The sequence below is a fragment of the Trachurus japonicus genome, chromosome 24, assembly GCF_045865225.1.
Source record: "Trachurus japonicus isolate A0001 chromosome 24, Traja_1.0".
Lineage (NCBI taxonomy): Eukaryota > Metazoa > Chordata > Actinopteri > Carangiformes > Carangidae > Trachurus > Trachurus japonicus.
Window position 1 is genome coordinate 26,782,159 of NC_140930.1, and position 25,612 is coordinate 26,807,770.

General features: G+C 43.8%; 2 protein-coding genes across 2 annotated transcripts; one reads left to right on the forward strand and one right to left on the reverse strand.

Annotated features, from left to right (window-relative positions):
• Positions 1 to 2,756: 2,756 nt before the first annotated feature.
• Positions 2,757 to 21,532, forward strand: mfsd2b (MFSD2 lysolipid transporter B, sphingolipid). Its single transcript, XM_085770935.1, has 15 exons — positions 2,757 to 2,822; positions 3,381 to 3,734; positions 8,065 to 8,190; positions 8,305 to 8,429; positions 12,090 to 12,213; positions 14,393 to 14,471; positions 14,608 to 14,789; positions 16,118 to 16,208; positions 17,338 to 17,459; positions 17,991 to 18,074; positions 18,393 to 18,476; positions 18,693 to 18,802; positions 20,248 to 20,391; positions 20,647 to 20,823; positions 21,165 to 21,532. Exons 2-15 carry the CDS (start codon positions 3,396 to 3,398, stop codon positions 21,211 to 21,213), a joined length of 1,836 nt encoding a protein of 611 aa, XP_085627061.1. The 5' UTR covers positions 2,757 to 2,822; positions 3,381 to 3,395; the 3' UTR covers positions 21,214 to 21,532.
• A 74-nt stretch (positions 21,533 to 21,606) lies between these two features.
• Positions 21,607 to 25,612, reverse strand: wdcp (WD repeat and coiled coil containing). The gene is made up of 3 exons (XM_085770860.1): positions 23,506 to 25,612; positions 22,999 to 23,119; positions 21,607 to 22,344 (listed from the first exon to the last, which is right to left on the reverse strand). Exons 1-3 carry the CDS (start codon positions 25,423 to 25,425, stop codon positions 22,160 to 22,162), a joined length of 2,226 nt encoding a protein of 741 aa, XP_085626986.1. The 5' UTR covers positions 25,426 to 25,612; the 3' UTR covers positions 21,607 to 22,159.

Genomic DNA, 25,612 nt, shown 5'->3' on the forward strand with positions numbered 1-25,612 from the left:
TCATTACTGATTTAATGGGAGGGAAACGCAGTGGTATTGGAGAAGGCATGTCTTCACAGTGGTGTCTCCTAACCCGCTGAGTATGAGTGTAGTGTAACCACACAAGTGTAATAGTGGTCAGATGGTTTTAGAAACTGGTTGGTCCATGACAAAACTTATCAGGGAGGAGAAATGGGGTAAAACTATTGATATTATATAAAAAAGGAAAACTTAAACAAGGTTGAGTCGATGCTGTGTCTTCCTCCTCCTGTGTTCCGTGGCATGTGCCAAGACATGCGTGTGCTTATACACGAGTGTGGGCCTGCTCCTCTGTGCCTGTGCTTTCTGCCCGGCCTCAGAGAGAAGGCGAACGCCATTATCCATCTTCAATATTTAAAGCAATGGGAAGGAAAGGAGAGGATGTGTGTACAGAACAAGGCAGAGTATGTATTTGAGATGACAGCCTCAGGATGGTCAAGGTCAGGGGAGGAAACTCAGCGGCAAAAATGTCTTGAATATCATAATCCCCTCTGAAGAATTGCCCGTCTGTGAGGGCGTGCTGCACATTTTAGGATTTCTACCTAAAATGTAAGAAGCTGTGGGCATCACTTGGTTGACAGCCAGAGGGGGTCTGGCTAAAGAGTAAAAGAGAGCACATTTCCTTTGTGCTACATATTTAATAAGGCTAAGCATGCAGGGAATTACTTTCCCTTTAACTTCCACATTTCCTTTCAGAATGACCCTTTTACTTGTGCAGCAGCCGTCCTTTCATTTTGCACATTCCTCTTCACGCATTATCGGAAACATACCCCATTCTAATGCAGGTCATATGCCTTGGGTTTTCTGCCGTGGTGCCTTTTTCATTGTCAAGTAATGTGGTTTTGGTAGAGGGGTTCGCATGCCTGGAATTTATGGAGAGGTCTGGGTTCAGCAGCCAAGATCTCCATGACATGTTTGTTGTCATGCTCTGAGGAGAGGCTCGCTGCAGAGAGTAAGCATCTTGCATTCAAAGAGCGGCTTATAAAAATGCTCTGTATATCATAAGTCACCCTCAAGAGAGAGTCTATAAATATAGCATTATTGTGTCTAGAAACACATCTCATTCCCCAACCTGATAAAAAAAAAGCACTGGACATACATAGTATGTTGCCTTTTTATCCAGAGTTCATCTTAAGAACAGTGCCTTTACAAAGGAAATGAAATAGTAATCTACAATCTACAAACTGCACTGAGATCTCAGTGTAAAGCATTTCAGTATAAACCTCCAGTTACAGTTGTTTTTCTCTTCAAAGTGTGTTCTACTTGCCACAACCATTCAGCCTGTAAAGTCTATGGTGTGTTCAGTGAGGCTTCAACTTTTGATTCAAACAGTCACAGCACAAAGTAAAGGTTCTGTGTTTGAGGGAAGATGACTTTTCATTGTGAGGACTGAGGACCTGTTCAGACTGGAAGTTGGCAGGGACTGTTGGTGAACACACCAGCTGGTGCGGTTGCTTATATAGTTGACTGTTTACTGTGCTGCTTTGTGACCTTGTGTTACACAGTTGTGACTTGTCCCATGTTGTTGAATTTATTGATTTATTTATGGGAGCTGTCAACTTAATTGCCCACTGGGATAAATACTTTTTTAAAATTCTGATTCTGATTCTATAACAGGACATGCTGTTACTTATCAGTTACAATAACACACTCTCTCCCCCACCTCTGCAGTGCTGTTTACTCCCCTCAGTGTTTTACTCTCTTGAATTTTACATCATTTCATTCAGTATTCATTTTATTTAAGAGGCGGAAAACTTCAGCCAACCAGCTTGCCAACTGGCTGTCCAGTTGGTAAATCCAGATTATGTAAAATGCATTTATAGCCTATACCATTTTACATGTTTGTATGACCAGAGTTGCATTATGGGAAATGTAAGATCCCGTGTATTAAGAATTGATCTCTGTTTAAGAAGATTCACCACACACATGCAATCTTTAATCTCAACTACTCAGCTAAACGGTATGCCAATGATAATGACTTGTATTGACACCATAATGATAGTATAACAGCATAATGATGGTGGTGGTGGTTATTAGTCTATATGAAGATGATGACATGATGCAGTGTGGGAAATATGTGTATGAAATATGCAGGATGCGTGCGTCTTTGTTGGAGTCATCTCACACACCCACACACCTTACCGGTTCCTCTGATCCAAAACCACACAGGTAATTGAGATGAAACTGCATGAGGAAGGAGTTCGACATTCCTCCACCACAACACTGCGTGACATGCACATTGGAATCTAATCGGAACGGGGATATTTACTAGGCTGTTAATTAGGCTATCGGACGCCTATAATGTATATCATCACTTTGTGCAAACAGGTTTTAACCATTTGTATTTGTAAAGGCCTAATAATAATAATAATAATATAAGAAGAACAAGCCTATGTTTAGTTGCATAGGCTCACTGTAGTGGGTTTGCATTCATCCAACCACCACCACCACTCACTGCTGGTGTCAAACCATCTGCCTGCTGTAACCTTCTCAGTGAAGCACGCGCACACCACACAAACGCACACGCACACGCGCACACACATGCATCCATGCAATCCGTGGTGTGTGTCATGTACCGTCACGGCCGCTGCAGGGCGCAGCGCCGTCACTGCAGACCGATAACAACTGAGAGTGGAGACGCGCAGACCATCTCCATCCTCCGCAGTCTCCTTCTCATCCTGCCCGGCTGAATGACTGACTGACTGACTGACTGTTGACCATCCCGCTGCTCTAAACTAAACTCACTGACTGACTGACTGACTGAGTGAGTGCCTGCACCGGCTGCTTCTCCATCAACACACGGGGTAAGGTGATATTTCCTGTTTTTTTGTTATCTTATTCCCATGTTTGACTGTTACTATCAGGTGTGCACAGTGGTTGTTGATGCATGCACTTATTGTAATAGTAAAATGCAGGCAGATTAACAAACAAACAAACACACTCCTGCACGGGACATCGTCGCATCTCGCCCCCCCCCCCTGTTTGCTCATTCTCAGTCCTGAAGCAGCTGTGCAGGGCTGCCACATACAGCAGATGATGGTAACCTGAGTGACTTTAAGTGGGCTGTATATTTGAAAAGGTCGCATAAGGTACACTGTGTCCATGCGTGAGAGAGAGAGATATTTCTTGTTGCATTCTCCTGCAGCTGTATTCATCTGTTCTCTTGTGCACTGTCCTGTTTAGGTATGTTTTTTCCAAAGAGCATGTCTTTGTCTGTGCTCATACATTATGTGGCTGCATTCTTGTGCTTCTATGTTGCACTACATACTTGTTATTGAGTGTATGCGTGTGCAGTCTATAGTGTCTTTGCATTTTGTGTGCCTGTCTGACTTTTTCTCTTCCCTCCTGGCCTCATTCCAGAGCACAACAGCATGTGAATGGCGACAGAAAGCGGCAGAGTTGTGACAGAGGAGCAGGAGGAGCTCCCAGCCTCCGGAGCTGTCAATCACGCGCAACACGCACACACCCGGAGTCAGAGCCACATCCAGTTTCAGCCTCTGACCTACACCACCCAGTGGCAGGCTCCTCGTGCCGTTGCTCACACAAGGAGTCACAGCCACACTCACTTCCACACTCTGGCGCACACACAGCCTCAGAAGTACGGCTGCCGCCTCACACACAGCCTCTCAGCCATGACCAAGGGAGAGAAGGGAGTGCAGAGCTCCGTGAAGCTCATCAAGCCCACTGAACCGCTGTTCCCCAAAACCCCTCAGCAGGTAAGATCACCTGTTTGTTGTGCTTTTTGTGTGTTTTCCCTCACAGGTTGTCATCACATGTAGTGGCATGTTTAACTCACTGATGTGACCCTTCTGTAAGACACCCAACTGAGCTGAGGTTTTCAATTTCATCTGGTGTGTTTGTTTGCAGCTTAGTTTGGCTGTGAGTGACTTTGCATGATTGGATGGAGATGAGGGGGAAAAGATGGAAAGTGTGATCTGTTTAGTCGCTTATCTGTTTGTGATTAATCAGCTGCATTGTTTTCCTGTGAACTGTAATCCCCAGATTGTGGAGTCAAAGCCTGGAAGTTGATTGTTTTCATGTGAGAGTTATTCCCATTGATGGGGTGACTATCTTGATGATTGCTTTCTTTTAGTCTGATCGGAGCGATATCAGTGGACTTTGGTGGTGAGGACAGTTGAAATCGCAGCCATAACAGGAAGTAAACAGTGGACAGATAGTAGAAAGGAATGGTTTACTCAGATTTTGTGACTCTAACTTCCCTGTAATTTTTGGTTTTGTCTTGTGCTATTTATCTTAACTGTGGGAAAGCAACATGATGATGCCATTGGTATGTGATAAGAATGTTTGTGAAGACTGATGCTGCACAAGCTTTTCAAGGCAGAGAAACATGTCTCAACATGATACCATATCATGCAGACATTGTTTCAGATATTGTTGTCATTAAGTGCCACGGCGGTTAGTCACCCACTTTCAGTGGCTCAGGGTACCAAGAACCAGCATTGCATCAACAATCTAACCAGTTCTTCAACTGTCTCCTCTCTGCCAAACCTCCATCTAGTATGCAATGTTTTTTTTGTTTGTCTGTTTATTTTACCTTGACTCTATGTGCATTTTTAATTGTGAACATGGCTTTACTGAAGACGACATGATTTGACCAATGAGGACGTTGGAAAACCAATTTACATGCTACCGTCCATGAGCTAAACAAGCCTAACTTGAATGATTGCCTTTTGCCACTTGAGTTGTTGTAGCTGTGTTAGGTTCACTGACCTTGAAAAAAACAGGCTTAGATGAGATATAAGTTTGCTTTATCACTGGTAATTTATCTTGACAGTTTTTGCAGTGCTCTGAAATGCTGCAAATTAAAACCAAGGGGGAAAAGTTCACCCAAAAAAAGTATTCAAATTTGGTTGCAAAAAACACAGTGTGACTGTTAAATTATATTACCTCTTTGTCTGTCAGATGCTTATCTGAACATACTCCACTTCAGAACGTACATGACAGTAGTGGATGGAAACACAAATTCATTTACCACTGCTACTGTACTTCTTTTCTTAGAAATCAATTTTGCACGGGAATGTGTTCTCTGTGAAAAGCAGTTCGTTTTCACTCATTAGCAGATTGTTTCCCTTGATAGCGGAGGAAACAATTGTGACTCAATATGCATCACAGACACACAGCAAGTTTCTGTTGTTTATTCTGTCGTTATACAAGGAACCCAATGGAGCTCTTCTATCCCCTGAACAATGCATGCTGGGAATATGCTAATCACATTTCACTGCAAAATGAACAAACAGTTTAGTAAACACAAGAAACTTAAAAACTTAAAACAAAATGGATACAGTATATTTACATCTGGTGCTAAGAGATGCTGAATTCCCTCATGGTGCTTGGAGGACAGTGCATTGTCCCCTGAAAGACTTGTACATGCATGGTACATGTCCAATAAGGATGCCTGAGCGGGACATCAAAGCTTTTCTCCTTGTGGGAATGTGACAAAGCGATAAATCTGTCAACAGTAAACCGTCACAGCAAATTACAAAGACGCTTCCAAATCAGTCACACAGGTATGCTGTGCAACTGTAATGATAACCATGCAGATGGTGCAATTTACAATAGAACAGAGGTTATCAATCAAAATTAAATAAACAGGTGCTGCCATCACTGCCATTATCAACCTTTCCTATACTCATAATCCATAATCTGTTGACCACTGAATCTATATTATGACCTTGATGCCCAGAACCATCAGAAAAATCCTTTGCGGAATCAACATTTAAACTGCTTTATGGATCCATTTTACCAGCTTAACTTTAACATGCAAACACTAAGTGCGCTCATTTTATTTGGAGCGTATAGCTAAGCTGCTTCAGGAGCCCCCCCCCCCCCCAGACTCGGACCCCCACCCTCCTCTTTTCTTTGCAATTATCCTCAAAACTGATTTAAATTACTTGCAGTGCAGTTCAGGCATTGGAAATTGTTTCCCCACTCAACAGTTAAGGATTCATTAACTTTGGAGATTAGTCTTATCTGTCCTTGTCCCTTTGCTTATTGACAGTCTGAACTTTGCAGATGCGCCCTTTACTCCGAGCCATGTGTTTCCTATATGACGTTGAGATGTGTGCATGAGGTTTTGCTTGTGCATCCAGACAACAGTAGACGGGACATCCTGTTTATCCTCTTTGATGATAAGAACTCAGTAATGAAAGATGGAGAGTAAGAGTTTGGAGGGAAAGAATAAGTGTTTAGAGTAAAAGAGAGAGAGAGAGAGCGGAGCTTGGGTGCACAGAGTATTTTTGCACATCATCAGTTAAGCAGCATTCTCCAGACACCAAAGACTTTGATTTTTTTCTCTCCAATTAGGGGTAATTGCAGTGAGAGTGGAAGAAGAGAGAGTTTTGAAGTTGGGACCGCTGCGCAGCCTTTACTTACCTCTGACCCGCTTGTCTTGGGATTGAATAATTACACACCTCCCTCCTGGTAATTGTCGTTCTCGAACCCCTCCATGTTTTGATGGGGGCGAAAAAAGGAGGAAGAGAAAACGTGAGCCGGATAATAACAGTGTGTCGGTCGCGGCTGTGGTTACTTTGGTGATTTCCTTCTTTCATAACGCTGTGAGGGGAGCAGCTGCGGGCCAAGCCTGGGCCACTGGATGTGGGGCGACACTGTTTCCTATGTGTGTGTGTGTCTGTCTGACACCAAAGGTTGTATAGACAAAGTTGGGAGGGGGGGGGGGGGGCTGATATGTGTGCACGGCCTCGGAGACGGTCATAAATATTGGGTTCTCTAGACTCTGGTGTCTTGTCTTATTCATGTGTGAAGATGAAAGCTTGCCCTCCTCAGTTCACACACACGCGCATACACACAAAACACCCACAAACACACTCATCAAGTCACGTGCCTGATGGTTTTAGCAGGGCATGGCGAGGGGAAACGGAGCTGTGGACGACTTGGTGGGTTTCTCAGGCTCCTCCATGTGCCTCAGTGTCTGCACAGATAGACCACAAGGCAAACAGCCAACGGGGTTCTCCTTCTGATTCTCTGTTGTACACACACACACACACACAGTTACGTCTTGTATTGGATGACAGGATATCTACGACTATTAGGGAGTGGTATTAAAGAGAAAACAGATCATCTTGTACATACATGGTCATCACAGGCGTGTGATATTCTTTACATTCCTCTGTATCACTTTGCTGATGCGACACTGGGGAAGAATGTTATTTTTAGAGCACCTGAAATAGAATAGGAATAGAAAAGGATTGTGAATGACTACGAGATTCACTATTTGTGAGTCATAAGTCTGTTCTCATGGCCCAAGTTACAATGAAGTGACACGCCTCAATTGTGTGTGTCGTGTCTGGGAAGAGGTTTTCGCTGTAAGCGTGAGCAAGAATTTGCTCAGTGTTTGCCGAAATTGTGAAATCATTCAACATTTTCATGGAACGAGGCTAGAATTAAAAGAAATGAAAGTTTGTTTTGCCGGTTGGATTTTAGGGATGGATTTCAGTTTAAAATACCACTTTTAAGCTGAGTTTGATGCTGTGATATCTTATTCATTGTTATGTAATAGAAACTTTAAGAGTTCATCATGTCAAGGCTGAATCATCCTCCCTCTTGTTGGTTTACAAAATGAGAATGAGAATTCTTCTATTTATATTCCTGACTTCCTTTTGTCTGATGAAAAAGTAACATCACATAATATTAATCATGATTTAAATTTATTCGGATTATATTATTAATATATTCTTATCATATACATTACATCTATTGGCCTTTCTCTTGAATACAAGGTTGCATCATGGATATGTGTGTGTGTGCATGCATTACAGTTTTGTATGTAATAACCTAATAGTTACATTGTTGTAGATTGTTCGACTGTGTGTTTATGTCAGCATATGTTTTATAGTGGATGGCATCTTTTGTTCCCCTCACTTCCTGTTCCCACCTGAACCGAGAGTCTTCATAAGAACGCTTGCAGTGCAGAAAAGTTAATTTGCTCATTAGCAGCCTGACCTGCAAAGACACCCATTATCTTATTAACTCCCCCCCTCCCTTCCTTGTCACTTTGTCTTTTCACAGACCGACTTGAGCCACCAGTTGACGTTATGCAGCAAGCTGTGTTTTGCCATCGGCGGCGCGCCCAAGGAGGTGGCTGCCAGCGCCACGGCGTTCTTCCTGCAGATCTACCTGCTCGATGTCGCTCAGGTAAATGTGTTAACATGCAGGGCCAACCAGAACAAGAACAGAGTGTCTCCGTGGATCCAGTGTGTGAATAAATGGGGCACAAATGTTTAACTCCAATCTGTCCCTGTTGTGCAGATCACAGCCTTCCAGGCCTCCATGGTGCTGTTCATTGGTAAAGCCTGGGGTGCAGTGACCGACCCTGTCGTTGGGTTCTTCATTACAAAGAGCAGATGGACCAAGATTGGCAGACTCATGCCATGGTAAGCTCACCTCACCGCCCATACAGGAAACTCCTGTGTATCTCTATTTCTAACGCGTACTTGTTGTTCCTGTATTTTTTCAGTTAGAGTGTTCTCGGCTTCAGCAGTCCTGACAAAATCAGAGAAAAACTAATAAGATGAATGCACTATTGCTGCTTATTGACACAAAATGAAAATTCTACAAACTTAATACTGTTTATAAGACCAGAAAAATATGTAATATGAAAAAAGGAAAAAAATCCAGAGTGCTCAGAAGGTTCAAAACATGTGACGAAGGTGCTCTTTGGTGGGAACATTGGTCAAAAAAGGAAGATCCAAGGCACTCTTCTTCAATAATAAAAAGCCTTTATTTTACAATGGCTATATCAAATAAAACATGGGTTACAGCCCATGCGTTTTGGCAGAAGCCTTCTTCAGGGTGTGACCCTCAGAAAAATATGACTTTGACATTTTCAAGCAGTTCTAACAGCCACAAGACAGGTGGTATGTTGGGCTCAGCTCTGCTCCTCAGCTTATAAGTTATGTAAGCGCCCGCTGCTTGTTTATTTATTTCTTTATTTAAGTTAATAACCTTGGGCAAAGTGTTCCTCCTCTCCTTAGTGAACACATGGCACGGGGCTTCTGTTTACATGCGGATAAACCTGCATAAAGGACTGTAATTTGTCGACAGATTATGAAACATGTTTTGGCTCGCTCCCACTCTCTCAGACTTAATTATGGTCGCTACATGATGCTAATGTTTGTGCGGAATCTCAACAAAAACAAACCATGTGCTCCAGTTTCGAGCGGTTTTGAAATAAATTTGCTTCTCACCTGAGGATTGGGTTTTGCATAAACAGCCATTGTGCGTTAATTACATTGTTCCCGGCACTCCCTTCTCGTAAGCTATACATACTGTGCTCTGCAAAGGGCGTGGGGCGCTCCTCGCCTTTTGATGCCAGGCCACAGTCTCATGGCCAAAGAATTGTTGAGGCATTCTTTCATAAATCTTCTGCTACTGTGCACAATTGACATGTCACACAGCAGCTTCCTGCTCCGTCACATTTTATTACCTTTATGAAACACCTCATCTCACTTTTGGGCATCGTCCAGCTTCCTTCTTCTTTTGTTTGAAAGATGTTCTCAGTATCTCACAGCCTTTATGAGCAAGTGCAGTTTACACAGTGATTATAGTTGTGGATTATACGAAGCCGTTGCCACCATTTTCATAATCACCATTTTCAAAGATGATTTTATAACCGACTGTGTATGTGTGTGCGTGTGTGTGTGCAGGATATGTCTTTTGAACACACTAGCGTGACATTTAGTGTAATTACACTGCCAGTATCTAATGCCTACTGCATTATAAACCATAGATTACACACAAGCTGACAGTGCTGGAGGGGGACCAAGTCCACTGTGGCCAGCCAGCCGGGCTCAGTAGCAGACAGATGCTGATGGCTGTTAAATCAGCTTTGATTACCCCGGGGAAGCTGTAGGTGTGTGTGTTTGTGTATGTGGGTATTTTAAATGTGTGTTCATCAGTGTTTGTGTTAAGAGTGCACACCACTCCCTTAGTTTTTGCCACTCTGGAAAGTCCCCTCTGCCCTGTCCTGCAGGAACTGCTCCTTCCCTTCTGACTGTCACATTAAGACATAAAGCGATTTTTATCTCTGCTTTAGGATGGAGTCATTCGGCCCAACAGGCCCCCTTGGGTGTTGCAGTGTTTATTATTGTGTGATTGTAGTGATGTACCATCCCAGCGGCGAGCAGAACCGTGAGAGAGTTGTTATTGAAAGACAAACATAATAGTGGGGGTACATCAGTGGTGAATAAAGGCCTCTTTTACTTCAATAAAATTACCAACGCAAAACCGAAAGATTACTCACTTATTTGTATAATCCTGTATTTAAAAAACAACACGAGTAAAAATGTTGAGAACAGAAAGAAAGAAAGAAAGAAAGAAAGAAAGAAAGAAAGACATTTTCTGCAATATGTTTTTATTTTATTTTATCCAGTTGCCTGTTTGGTTGTTAAACAGTTATTTAAATGATAACCATCTGAGAGGTTTGGTGGCCCTGCCAACAACACATAGACATCTGAGACCTATAAACAGTGGTGCAACTCAGACAAAACAGGTGGAGAACCACAGTTTAAAACTTGAACCATGTTAAACAAAAGATCCTATTTTATGAGTTTATCCAATGTTTTTGACATGTCAGCTTCCAAAAGGGGAGTAAGACTGCTTCTGTGAAAAAAAAGTTGTATAAAGTCTTTTGTGGCTTTTTTGTTGCATTGTTTGGACTAGGAAGAAAAATGTGTAGAATATATAAGGCAGTAAAAGGAAATGCCTCTGAGTTGCGATGAAGTAGAAGTATAATGGAAATACTCAAGTATCTTTGTTACTTAGCAGCACGGAGGAAAATTACCACTATTAAGCTTTTCTAAATCCCCTCTGTCCCACTGCACATCATCTAATTAACATGCTGTAAGTGTCCTGAGCAAGTCAGTGAGGAGAGAACGATAAGTACCAGTCTCCTATCAAGGAGCTCTGGCTTAATTAAGACTGTGCCAAGCATTGTTACAGGTGTGGCTGCGCATTCATGCGTCTCTCTGATGTGTGAGAAAGTATGCGAGTGTTTTTTTGCGAATGTGCCTTTGTTGCCTCTCCCCGAACACAGTCATCTTGCAGGAACATTCTAACTGTCCCATTCACCCCGGCCCCGGGGCCCTTTCATTGCTCCCATGACCAAGCGGTCAATACTGCAGCACCAGCGTTGTCAGCCGCCTTTGTTTAAGCAAACAATCAGGAGGAGAGTGAGGTGGGCTGGCTGGACGATGCTAGAAATGACCGTAACTGGCCTCTCTCTACCTCTTTCTCCCACTTTCTCTCTTCATCATTCACAGTGCAGAGCAGGTCAGAGATCAGCGTAAACCGCAGGGTTTGTCACAGTCACCCAAATTCCATCTGTGGCTTTATTTTTCACCTGTAGATGTCCCGGTGTTACAGCTGCTCAGTGCTCCAGGCTCTGGGCCATCCGACAAACAAACTACTTTTGCTTTTTAAAGGACAAGGAAGTAGAGGATGATTTATCGGTGTTTGAAGATGTGTCATATCGTAGATCATCCACAATCTGCCCTTTTTTTTCTCTTCACTCTGAAACACACAGCTGTTCACTTTGACCATAATGACACATACCAGTTGTTTACTTATGAATTATACATAGCCCACACACTGTATCGCTCCAAGTTCTGAGAAAAACACAACGCAGCAGAACTGCTTCATGCTGCATTTGCTTGAGTGTATACTGCATATTTATATAAATATATATATGTGTGTGCATGTGTGTGTGTGTGCGTGTGTTTGAATGATATGTGTGGGTTTGGTATACTGTATTGTGGTATTTCCCTGCTGGCCTGTCCTGCCCAGGACAGATTCCTATCATACTTACAACAACATAATCATTGAGCAGTCAGCTTAGTCTCGCTGTAATCTGCCTGAAATATGGCCTGATTTTTAACACTGCTCTGAGCATTACGTAACACAACCGCTGTCATCACTGTGCCGACAGCTCAAAATGATCATGGTGACTGCTTTTAGAGTGTAGAACCATGAATGTAATTCAGATATACAAAACTGTGAGAGCCTTTTTGTTCCTAACACATCCTTATGTTCTGCAGGATGGTGGGATGCACTCCGTTCCTGGTGGTCTCCTACTTCTTCCTCTGGTTCGTGCCTCCTTTCATCAGCGGCAGGTTCGTCTGGTACCTGGGTTTCTACTGCCTCTACCAAACCCTCATCACTGTAAGTCTGCATGCTCCCTCACACTGACCTGTCTTTTTTTTTTTTTGATGTGTAAGAAATCCAGACTGATGTGTGATGCTCCAGACATCTGAGCGGGAACTCACATGAAGTAAAAGAGAGACATCAAAAGCTCCAATTGATGCGGCTCATCGTTTAGAGATGACACATTACATAACGTATAGATAAAATGCAGCAAATGCTCTGAATAATCAAAGTTTGAAGTGAAGATGATTGCAGTCATCTCATGCCAGCTTCTGACAGCTCCTGGTGGGATTTATGCTTTGATTTGCGAGACGAGCGGCAGATTAGAGCCCGGAGCTCTTAGATACCTCGCCTCAGAGGGGAAGTGTAGTTATTTAGGTTTCCTTTTGTTATTATGCTCCAGTCCATTCATCTCTCTCCCCCTCTCTCCGCTCTGCTCTGCTCTGCTCTGGGGTAACCCATATAACATGTGCTACAGAGCGTGTAGACCGCTGCAGCCGCACTGTGGCGAGCTGTAATGGCATGTCATTCTAACTACTTGATAAGTATATGGTCAATCCTGCCAGGAACCTCTTGCTGGGTAAATGCTGGTTACCACTTTTAGCCTCCCTTCATTGTCTCTGGGTATGTGTTTGTGTGAAGTTTGCTGGCACAGGCCGGCTGTTATCATTCAGAGGGTCGCAGTCTGTAAACAGAGGTCAGAGCGTAGCAAATCATCTGTTTATGCCGTCGACTAATAATGGGTTTCAATCAAATGAATCCGTTCTCACTTCCATCTGTGCTGACCAGTAATGCACACTCAATTCTATAAATGTTTGCATCCACTCAAGGCCCCATAAATGACATGCTGTATAGAAGCAGCGGCCCCTCAAAAAAAAAAAAAGAAACCCTTTCTCGGCCGCGTTTATTTTCATCGTGGCTGTGTATGCTCGTTTGGCCACAGTGCTGACTGAGCCCTTGTGTAAATTACAAAGTGAAGCAGGACTCGGTTTGCTCGCCTATTCTCTGAGAGAGGTGGTGAGGAAGGAGAAAACAGATCTGAGGTTCGCCAACATGGAAACTGCAGAGATTGCTTTTGATATATATACGGCCTACTGTAAATCTCGCACGGGAAACGCGCAGATAAAAGAGATCTAAAGATATCCGGGGTATTCCCATCTGATTGTGAGTCAAACGTTGAATGCTAACAAGGCTGTATTCAGACACAGTGGTGCTATGGGCTAAATGCTAACACCTTAAAGGGGAACTATGCAAGTCTGGTCGCCTTTTTCCTCTGTTTTGCTAACCCTCCTCCCGGCCATGTGCATTTGTTTTCAACAAAGTCGGCGAGAAAGCAATCCATGGAGCTGTGGATATAATTAATTATCTATACGTTTTATTATGTATATATTTGTGTAGTCTTATCTGTCATAAACAAGAGATTACAGGTTACAGGGCACGTTTGTGGTCTTGCAAGGTTTGTTTTTGGCCAAGAGGTAGAAAGCAAAGAGCCTCCATTCTTCCATTCTTAGCATAGGTAAGGTAAATAATCTTGCATGGTTCCCCTTTAAGGTTCTCAGTCATCCAGGTCATCGTAGTCTTTAAGTGCTGAAGTTGAAGGCAACTGGACTCCTTTTGAATCAAAAGAAGTCCAGTTGCCTTCAACTTAGACACAAATGCAATTGCCTTCAATGTGAACATGCCTAAATTTAGTTTCAACATAATTACACTAACAATTTATCACTATTTAATCATGACCAAGTTAGTGGAAAAGTCAAAGGTTTATGGCAGTTCTTTCATAAACATTTCCCTGGAAAGTCTAGCTCATGGTGGTGCCAAAGAAGGATGAAGTGAACCCCTAACATCATTAGGATCCATCCTCTGGGGACCATGAGTGTTTGTAGCAGTTCCATGGTAGTCTGAGATAATTCATCCTTAATGGAGGACAGGTTACTTCCTCCCGGATGCAGATATCTGCAGCCCAGATGCAGGAATAACAGACTGAAAGATTCATTTTAAATGACCTGTTGTGATTTGATGTCTTTGTTTTGTCATACATGTTTGTCTCTATGGTTTTGGCTGTGAAACTAATTGCCCCTAGGGGATAATAAAGATACTTGAACTTGAAATTGACTGACCAACTTTGGCTCAACCACCACTTACCACCACTTATGTCTGTTTTAACTAAACCATAATTCTGTCTTTCTCCTCCTTTCAGTGCTTCCATGTGCCTTACTCTGCTCTCACCATGTTCCTTAGTACCGAGCAGAAGGAGAGAGACTCTGCCACTGCCTACCGTAAGTCTTTTTAATCATGCCTCATGTCTCCTGATGCTAAATTTACCTATGCCTTTTTAAATTCTGCACCTATCCTTTGCGATTTACTTTTGAAGTAGTGAAGCTGATAATTGAATTCTCAATCATGTGCTGGCAGGAATGACAATGGAGGTGCTGGGGACACTTGTGGGAGCTGCCATCCAGGGCCAGATTGTGGCCAGCGCTCACACTCTGAAGCACTGCCCGACTCACAACATCTCTGCCGGTTACCTTGGCAACAGCAGCGGGGCAGAGATCGTGAAGAGCCTGGTGCGCTCTCAGGACTACCTGTCACATAGCGTAAGTGTCACAGTGCCAAGCCAGGAGCCCAGGTGTGCTCGAAGTAGGCCACGGAGTTGGTTTGAAAATAACTCGGTCTGTCACCAGCGCTCTCGCCCAACTTAGAGCTGCGGTGTGTACTCAGGGAGGGTTTACTTTTGCTAAATATCCGAATGAAAAGGAGGATTGTTTCGAAAGTGAGTCCTCGTTACACAACGTCTACAGGCTCTGACATCCAAAATGGTTTCATGTTTTAACCCGTGCAACCCACGGGATTGAAAGGAGACGCCACTGTTTGATATCTGAACCCGGCATCCTGAGTTAGCTCCCCACTTGTGACCACAAAGGGGGGTTCCTCCCTCCCATCAGGCTCCAAAATGTGGCCCCTTTGCATTAAGGGGTCTCCGGTCTGTAAGTCATTAGACCTATTTATATCTCTCTCAGAACATTTGAAGGCACCACAGTTTCATTATGATGGAGATATTAGCTCTTTTCTGCAGCGACGAGGTTAGGACACATTCACATGCACACAGTCCACATCTCAGTTTGCAGAGCTGTGAATAACCACGACCACTGCTGTGAATCTCTCATGTGACTGTTTGTGAAGATGAAACGAGCCAGAGTCCAAACTGTCCTATGCAGGATTTTGGTTGCGCCGCAGCTATTTGGGCCTCAAATGTCTTCTTTTTCCAATGGATTATGGGTGAACCCTATCGGGGCGACCCACTCACCGAGCCAAACCCTCTGCAGCCACCCGCTAAATTCCTCCGCGGTCGCTGGTGAGGGTGGCACACCGTCTTGAGTCTGCCCTCGGAAACAGGGAGTGTTTGATGTGCATAAATAATAATGAACCGCCGCGCCGAGCCGCATGGAAAAATAGCAAACAAACAGAGGCTGTTTAAGGCAGCGCAGTTCCTGTCGGAGTAATTCGGCATTAAATGGTTAAGGCTGTATTTTGGGCTACAGATCTGTTTGAGATTTCTTCCTGTTTCTAATTGTATTTACACAGTGTATGTGATGTGTAAGGGAGTTTGCGCTGTAAACCGATGTGGAATAACAACACAGACAGCCAGATCTAATAAATCATACACAGATGAGTGCTAAAAACAGGTAGAAACTTAGGAAACAAAATGAACTCAAAAACCAAAGCCAAATAAAAACTGACACCAACTGCAGCAGTTTGTTTCCAGTACTGATGTATAGCAAGTTAAAAATGAGGGCCTTGAATTTTTAAGGCATTTGAGAACATAATGAATTAAAGATTGAGGAAAGGCTCAGAATAGATTGTGCCGCCTGGGTAAGAAGAGATGGATTGATGTGGGCTACATGTTTGTTCTTTCTCTTTGCAGAAGGAGGTGTACATGATCGCCGCCGGTGTTATTGGAGGAGTGTTTCTCATCTGCACCTTGGTGATGTTCCTGGGAGTCAAAGAGAGAGAGGGTGAGATTTGTGTGTGTGTATGTTTGCGCTCAGAGCGAGATAATTCACTCTAAAACTGATTATTGACTGATGTATCAGTGTTTTATTAAGCACACAATGCAAAACATGAACTGGTGGCAGCTTCAGCAATGCTGTGATTTGCCACTGTTTCCTATTTAAACGAGCCATCTGAAGCTTTTTTTCTCATACATGTGTCACAGGATTTTTTTTTACACATTGTGGATTTTGAACAGGTTTAGTTCAGGAAAATCAGCAGCTCGGGGACATGCTTGGGCCAGTGGTCTTTGAGGCATAATATTTAACTGCAAAGGACAAAGACCAGCCAAAAAATCATAATTTCAAATAGTATATAGTAGGTACCTATATACAGTGGTGGCCAAAATTAATAGAACAGCTGACAGGTCTGAAACTACCTGACCTTTCTTTTGCCTCCAAAACATGATTTGATTTCATAATGTCCATGGAATATGCAGATGGTTGCTCTGAGCAAAATCAGATGAAGTGAGTCCTACTGTTTTTATCCACTTTTAACTTGAATATTTTCTACAGCATGTCCACCTTTTGCAGCAATTAGCCTACAGCAGCACATCTTTCTGGCATAGTGTCGATATTTCCTGAGACCTTCTACATATGCCTTCTACTACTCAAGCCAAAGGTTTTCCTTTGAATGTATAATAGATCTGTCCAGGTTATTTAACAACTTGCCCCAAATTTGCTCGATGGGGTCGAGGTCCAGACTATAATTTGGCTTCTTCAGTGAAGGAACATGATTGTGGGACATTGACAGTGATATAATCCTAGCTTGGTTTTTGTAATGAAAATAACCTTATGCAGGCTCTATATGTTCAAGCTAAATGAGTGTCTTGACATCGGTAACACGATATAACACAGAGTTATTTTTTCACTCCTCTCCATAATGTTGATATTGTGATCCTTGAATGTCATTCAAATAGTCTGTGGAAATCTGCCATTCTCTGTAAATGGCAACTCTCAGTGGGACAGAGAGCATCCACTGCAATGCAGGGGCAGTTCCAGGATTACCAGTGAGCAGCTCCACTGCCTTTCTCTTTCTGCGTGTTATTCGATACACAGCACGCTCATACTCTTATTCCACATATAACCAATACAGATCCCTACGCCCCGAGGACCGAGAAGCAGATCCCCTTCTATAGGGGCTTCATCCTGGTGATGAGACACGGGCCGTACCTCACTCTAACCGCCGCATTCCTCTTCATCACTGTTGCCATTCAGGTAAATGCAAAATTTATTTAGGCAGCACTTCTGAGACATGACACTCCATGTTTCAGTAAATGGAGCCAGTCCTGGATCCTGACAATGCGGGAGAACTGCTGGAGCTCAATGCTGATTTGATCAATATAGAAGAGCACTTACTGAAAGCTCATGGTTTTAATGGCTGGGGACTCTTGAGAGTTATACCAGCCCCCCGCAACCCCCCATCCCATGCTCTATCTGCGTGTGTCTGTCACTATAGTAGACAGATGTTACAAATTACAAGTTTGACACCTCAGGTTTAACGCAGACTTTCCAACTTTTGCATCGGATCTATTTCTGTATATTTTTTGCCCCTCTCATCTCAGAGGAGGTGTCAGTTGTCATCCATGCGAGCTCCGGAGTGGGAATAAATCACTGCAAAACACCGTCAGCAGCTTCTCCAGTCACTTCATTTGGCACTCACACAGCACAGAGAGCTGAGTGCCCAGCGACAGTGCTGAGTAGACAAGGCAGGACTGAATATCTCAATGTTTGATCTGATTCCTGCAGCTGGTTCAGAGCAACTTCGTCCTCTTCTGCACCTACGCCGCCGACCTGAGGGATCACTTCCAGAACATTGTGCTGACAATCCTGGTGAGTGAAGCTTTTAGCACTGATTCACCTCACAAGCACCCGGACGTTTATAACACAGATATACTGGTATGACTACATAAACTGACTGAACAGCATAAAATTCATAGAATCATCAATCATTTCATTTTTTCAACATGTTTTTGTAACCCTTTATTTAGACTCACAATGATGCTCATTGTTATCATTAGGTCAACTTTGACTCATGTTCCCCACTGCTATTCTTTTATTATTTCAGACTAGACTGAATCATACCCCAAAACCCCAAAAGCCCCAAAACCATATTTAGGTTTTTTAATCTTCTTGTGCCTGTTTACCCAGGTTTCTGCTGTGATAAGCATCCCAGTGTGGCAATGGTTTCTGCAGAGGTTTGGGAAAAAGACGGCGGCTTTTTGTGGTATCACTGTGAGTACACTGTTTTTATTTTGGTAGAGTAGCTTTTAAAACTGCTACGTTTTGATGTTTGTGCCATCTTGTGGATGAACTTGGAAGCATATTTCACTTATAAACTTGTCAGAAACTTGACAAGACTCTTGACAGAAGACTTTTTTTTTTCTTTTTGCATGAGATACCACTAAGAATACTGAACCAATAATGCATTTTTAACTTCTGCCCATCCAGTGGATCATGCCCTTCACCTTGATGCTGGTGTTCATCCCTAATGTGGTGGTGGCCTACGTTGTGGCTGTTTCCTCTGGACTCAGTGTGGCTGCCTCGCTGCTGCTGCCATGGTAAGACTCCACACTTCAGAGCAAATTGCATCAAACTGCACTCAAGTGGATCAACATTCAGTCAAAACACATATAACAATCAATGAAAGATAAATAATAAAAATATTACACAACATCTCTGCTGGTAATAACAATAAAGTTCTAAAAGAGAGAAGATTTGCATAAACCATGAATAAAAAGTAAAAAGGAAAGAATAAATAACCAGAAATAAAAAGTAGGATTTTAAAAGGGAAGAAATCCAGACAATTACCATAGAATAAAAGGACAAGCCTAAAATGTATGAATAAATAGACAAATAGTTTGCTTTTAAACTACCAACACTTATGAATATTTCTTTTTGAGTCGGTTCAACTATTCAAGTTAAGTTTGGGACCACACACAGCATCTGTTACGAGATCAGAGGAATGAACAGTTTTCTTTTACCCTGGATGCTCATGTCCTCTAACTTTGCAGACTGGGCAAAAAGAAGACTCTCGATTGACCACTGCTACTTAAATGTAAGTTAGAGTCTGTCTGGACGTTTAGGGCGTCTCCCCGCCATCTGCCCATCTGCCCTGCGTAAGTCGCGAGGAACCCCCCTCAGTGACTACAAAGGAGCAAAAGAGAAAACAGCGTCGAAGTGAAAAACATTAGATCCGTTTATACCATCCCTATCTTTAGATTATTCAAAATCCACAAAGCCTCTGACAGTGTTTGTGCAAATGCAGTTCTTCTATATGTTTGTCTGTGCTGTGGCTCTGCTGCTCTGCTCATGTTCCTCTCCTTTGATTTGATGCCAAGTGTCATTATTCAAACCACAATAGTGCACCAACATGCTCTTAGTGGTGACTTGGTGCCCAGACGGCTCCGTCCACTCAGCCAGGTCACGTCACGGTCATGGAAGTGATGTCATTTTTAAGAATTACAGACAACCTATATATGTACTGTAAATCTTCTATACCATTAGATTACACAATGCTAAAGGTAGAAGAGTCCTCTTCTCTGCATCTGTTTCTTAATCGTTTCTATGGCAGACTCTGCTCCTCACTCATCTCTTACCCCCCTCCCTGAAACCCCAAATTACAGGGACCTCCCATAGGAGCATATTTATTTTGGAAGGGGACGATTGTTTATCCAGTGTGCGCATCAAGCCCACAGTGGTATCGCCCGCTGCTCATCATCTAATCGTGTTATTAGCTCTGTAATTTTACCCCACCAGTTTATCAGAGCGCTATAAGTAGACCTCACATCATCAGCCGCTCGCATCTTGACCGGTTGTGTAAGATGATTAAAGTAAGAGCATGAGGGAGGTCTTAGGCACACATCAGCTTAAAATTTTACCATGTTCTGGAGAGTGATGCTGAGTATTTAAGACAACGGACACATGCTCACAAAATCCTGCGCAAATAAAACAAAACAAACAGCACGGATTCATTCGCTCCTGCATGTGCGTGTGTTTAATCCAGGTCTATGCTGCCAGATGTGGTGGATGACTTCAGACTGGCCAACCCCTACTCCAAAGGCCACGAAGCCATCTTCTACTCATTCTACGTCTTCTTCACCAAGTTTGCAGCCGGCATCTCCCTGGGAGTGTCCACCCTCTGTCTGGAGTAAGTCTGCATTGCTATCACACATGCACCATTAACCTACACACTGCATCATGCTCTCTATAGGCACTTAAGTGTGGCATGATACCTTGAGAAAATGCATTAAACTCAGTCCTGATGCATAATTCATCATGTGAAGGGTGTCGAATTTGCTCATTTGCAGCGTTGCAGCGTCAGGGTGGATGTCGATTTCCTGTAAACTGTGTTTAAATGGGATTTCTCCATGTTGTGTGTGTGTGTGTGTGTGCGTATGTGTAGGTTTGCGGGGTATGACACCGGCGCCTGCAAGCAGCCTGCTCCTGTAGTGTACACCCTGAAGCTGCTGATTGGTGCTGCTCCGGTGGCCTTCATTGTTACAGGCTTAATGATCCTACTCCTCTATCCCATAAGTGAAGACGTACGACTCAGGAATAAAGTCTGCCTGGAGGAGCTACGGTGAGTGGAGATCATGGGTTTTCACCAGAGAAAAAAAAAACAAAAGAACAATTTGACCTTTCAAGTAACACATTAAGTGCAGTCAGCAGGAATAAAAGCCAGCCTGTAAACAGTCTTTGATGTCTTCTGTAGCTCAGGAGGGTGCAGTGAAGCATCTATCTATCTATCTATCTATCTATCTATCTATCTATCTATCTATCTATCTATCTATCTATCTATCTATCTATCTATCTATCTATCTATCTATCGTGGGATAATGCTTTAGGTAAAGTACAAATACCCTGAATGTGTTTTCTACCAGTGCTACTGATGTAACACACTGATGTTTGTGTCTCCCACAGGAAACAAAGCATCAGCTCCAGGACTATGGAAGATTTGAATAACGTGTGACTTGGATCTTGAATGAAGTGAATCTCCAAAAGCCACGTATTCCAGCAGCACAGCTGGAAGTTTGTTCATTAGTGTATATTACACTGATAAATAGCTGAACTGTTTTAATGTAAACATTATTTGTTTCATTTTCACATGTACTGTATAGTCATCTTGGATATATATAAGATTATCTAATTTATATAAATGAATGTATATTATTATTATTATTTGCTGTGTTTAGCTCTACAACACTGTTATTTATTTATGATATATAATTACAAAGGATTGATGATATGGAATGAATAAATGTTGTAGAGGTGGGTTGGTAGACAATAAATGAGTGTGTTGTGTTTCTTTGCCAGTTAGATGGTGGCAAGAATAAAATGAAGTAACACACAAAGGACTACACATTAGATATGCATATTTAATATTCAAAGATACACTTTTCTCTGCAGATCATTTCATCTCACATGACAGCAATGTGCAGCCATGAAGGGAAGGTTCACTGTGCCCTCTAGTGGCCAGTCCAATTACTGTGCTGTCTCAAATTATTTTAAAAAAGGCCCTCAACTGTTTTTATGAATCTATTTTACATCCATAACTCCTAAATGAGGGTCAGTGAATTAATTGCAACATAAAAAAAAAAACCTTAAAGCTGTGGAGTGCGATTCAAGCGCAACAGTCGTGCTTCAGTGAGGGTCTTATGAAACTGCATTTTGTCAAAATGAAGAAGAGAGGTAAAAGTAAAAGTGTGGCTTCTTTAGGGGAAGCGTTCATCTCAAATCAGCAACTTGTAAACATCACTTCTGAAAAGGCAGCCCTTTTCAACTCACTACTGTTTTCACAAAAATAAAATTTCATATGTAACTCTGGGTAATGTAAGAGCCAAAGGGACTGCATTGTCAATGATATTTAAATATTGGAGATTTTACAAGTCCAGACTGAGGTGAGTGTTCAGGAGGCACTATATTGAGGCCTCCGTGGCTGTGCTGGTTGGTGCTGGACTAGATGGGCAAGAGGTATCTGGACTCCCAGGGGCCCGCAGGTGGGTTTTCCGCTTCCCGTTCCGCACAGTGAGCTCTTCTTTGGCTTTGAACGTCAGAGGCACAAAGCCGTCTGCATCCGCCACAAGCACGACCCACAGCGGACCTGGGGAAATAACCAGAAGAATATTAACTTGGAATGAAACCACTGCACGGTATGGTCAATGATAGCAGTAACTTTCTGCAATGAGTCACTTGGGGACAGTCGGCCTTCGCTACAACAGCAATAAAACACTATGCACATTAAGCTGCTTTTGTTTAAAACCTTGTAATCTGACCTAGGCTTTTAATCACTTCCAATTATAGCTTATGCATGTTAACAGAGGAACAATACGAGAACGTATTGTCCAAGATTGTGCAAGGAAATGAGATTCTGTATCAATTACGATGCAGATCTGAGTGGGTAATTTAAACGTTAAACGAAAAAACTCTATAAAGACTAGATAGTCTTTTTGATGACTTCCAGGTGACCTCCTGGGGGGAAGCCCATCATAAGCTTGCTGAAAATACTCACAGTGGGAGACCTGCAAAGAGTTTCCTCAAAGTGGTTTTAGTTCATTAACCTTGCACCCTCTCTGTCACAACACGGCTAATCTTACAGGCAATGCAATATATAGGATTTGGAGGAGGCGGCTTAGATACTGCCCCCAAAGTGAAGACAAAGCTATTCTACAGTTTAAGAGACATAGGGCGCCTAACTTACAGCAGTGAATCTGAAATATCAAAATAACAGAGGCTCAATTTCACAGGCTGCACGTACCATACATCATCTCCACTATAGTTAGGTTGAAGAGGTCTTGGAGGGCACGCAGACAAAGCTTCCCGTCACACAGCAGCACCGGCCTCCGCTCATCAATAAACACATTTTCTGATAACTGCTTCTGCAGGTGCATGACGAAGGACAGTAAAAACAAAAGAGAAACAGTCACCATGGGATATGTATCAAAGGAAGTGAGCAGGGTGCTATGGCAGTGAGTAAATCAAGGCCTTAATCTGATGCCTGCAATTTAAACACCTTATTCAGATTTGTGTGTTCATAGCGCATTAATTGCTTCAAGGTATTTTACTTGTCTTATCCTTACAGGGGGAAAATTGCAGGTGATTAGGTTGTTTAAGCTCCTCATGAAAACAAAAGCTGCTCATTACAGAGATCGTGGCAAGAAAGGGAAATCTCCTTCTCACTAACTTCCTACACAGTTGGACACAAACAGCATAGCGATGCTTAATCTATAATAGGTGATAAACAGAGAGAATGCAGAGAGCGTACCTGGCATGTGACATTGACATAAGGGGGCTCGGAGGCATTGGGGTAGACGGTCAGGGCCTTCTTGCCATTCTGGGTGTAATCTCTGATCTCTGTCAGGCACTGCTGTACATCTGCAAAGCGAGTAAAAAGCCTCTCCATGTTGTGGACCAGCTGCTCCAGCCCGCGCTCCTTAGCAGTGGCCGACATCTTCTCGGGCATGGGCAGCGTCGGGTCCGTGTGAAGCTTGTCCGGCGGGTCAAAGCGAGGGGAGCTTGCCCGGCTAGAGTCCCTGCTGGCCTGGCCAGTCACCACCAGGCTACTCATGCGGCTGACGTGGTCCATGTCGAAGTTCTCTACCGTGATGGAGGAGGCACTGGAGGTGGCTCTGTCTGACACTCGGTCGGAGAAGTCCACGGAGCTGGTGGCAGGGCTGGGCTCGCCGCTCCTCACCTCCTCCACCAGCTTCCGCCTGTTCCCTGGTGAACGAATCACTCCCCCTCCAGGCAACACCAAGTCCTTTATCCCTTGGCGCTCCCTGTCATCCTTGGACAGGTGCTCAGAGTGCCTCCTAATCCCTGCGCAGAAGTTAGAAGTGGACTCATGGTTGTGAGCGGAGGGGGGTGGCGTGATTGGAGTGTCTCCATTGTACATCAACTCTTTGGCTATTAGATGGAGAATATATTTATCCGTGTTAGCAGATGGGAGGAACGCTGGATCGTTGGACTTCTGCCTGCCCACCATCAGCAGCAACATCTTGTCGTTGAGGAAGCAGACTCCCTTAGGCCTCTCGTTGGCCTGCAGGGAGATTTGCTGAATGTTCGGCATTGCGGAGGGCGTGATGCAATACACCAGCACCATGTTGCAGGTGTTGGAGGCCACCGCAACTGTTGACCCACGTGGGTCGAAAGCGACGATATCTGGTACCAGTATCCCCGGGATGCTGACTTTGCGAGTGGTGGTGACTTTGCGCTCATATGTGACCAAGATCAGGTGCGAGGAGTCCTGTCCAGAGCCGGTCAAAGTGTCTCTGCGACGTAGGTGGAGGAGGGGGCTAGGGTCGGAGCGACGGTGCCTCGCCAGGAGGTGGGTGAGATCCAGAGGGCCTGAGCTGGGGAGGAAGGACCTCTCCGATTCAAAGGATCTTCTCCTCGAGTCCACGACATTGTCGTCATCTGACATGACCACATGTGAGCCTTGGCCTTGCACGGATGCCGTTTCTGACGACACATCGAAAGCCATGCCAGCATTTAACCCACAGATTTTGTCCAGAGGCAGCTCGGTCGCCACAGCTACTTGCGCCTCCCCAGTGGCCTCGATAGCACATATGTAACCCCCCACATCAAAGATGGGGCAGAAGGAGCAGGCCACTAGACTCTTCTGGATGTCATTCCAGATGTAAGAGTGTAGGGCGCTGCCTATAGCCACCACCAGGCGCGTACCATCCTTAGTCCAGCAGGCGCAGTGGATGAGTCCACTACCTTTGATGTCTGCTTTGATTCTCCTGTTGTCCACCCTGACGGAAAACAGTACAGACGTGTCCCTCTTTGTCAGCACAGCCAGAATGTCCAGTTTTGGATGCCACACGCAGCCTTGAGAGAGCAAGGGGAAAGGCTCGCTCATCTCGCAAGTCTGGGTGCACAGCAGCTTGTTCTGCTCAAGAGCACTGAGCTGAAGTTGCCACACAGTAATGTGCTTCTTGTGCTGAACGGCCAGCAGAGCAGGGGAATCGTGGCAGCACAGAGGGCCCCAGAAGAGCCCGAAGACATGCTCAAACTGCCCAATAACATTGGTGTCTCCAAACTTCACCTCACCATTGATGAAATACAGAGATGTCAGGCAGACCTGCTTGCCGTCCGTCCATGCTACCCCGTGCACAGGGTGGATAGCTTGGTGCAGAGTGTTGAGACCTGTCCTAAGCAGCTTTGCCTTACCAAGATCCATCCTGGTAGGTATCAACGGGCTTGTTTGAAGAGAAAAAAAGAACAAAAATATGTCTCAGACAGTTGACATCGATGACAGAGACCTGAATGGGTCCTGCACAGGAGTAACTATTGCTACCTATGCAGATTAAGAATAGCAAAAGCCTCTCTCGTGTCTCCTTCCAAGTACATGCCTTAATCCCCTCTGC

Excerpts from the sequence above, each read along its gene's own strand:
- mfsd2b (XM_085770935.1), top strand. The coding sequence starts at position 3,396 with ATGGCGACAGAAAGCGGCAGAGTTGTGACAGAGGAGCAGGAGGAGCTC. Across the intron at positions 16,209-17,337 it reads GGGAGTCAAAGAGAGAGAGG|ATCCCTACGCCCCGAGGACC; the intron begins GTGAGATTTGTG and ends TAACCAATACAG. Across the intron at positions 17,460-17,990 it reads TCATCACTGTTGCCATTCAG|CTGGTTCAGAGCAACTTCGT; the intron begins GTAAATGCAAAA and ends TGATTCCTGCAG.
- wdcp (XM_085770860.1), bottom strand. The coding sequence starts at position 25,425 with ATGGATCTTGGTAAGGCAAAGCTGCTTAGGACAGGTCTCAACACTCTG. Across the intron at positions 23,120-23,505 it reads ATGTCAATGTCACATGCCAG|AAGCAGTTATCAGAAAATGT; the intron begins GTACGCTCTCTG and ends ATGCACCTGCAG. Across the intron at positions 22,345-22,998 it reads TATAGTGGAGATGATGTATG|GTCCGCTGTGGGTCGTGCTT; the intron begins GTACGTGCAGCC and ends TTATTTCCCCAG.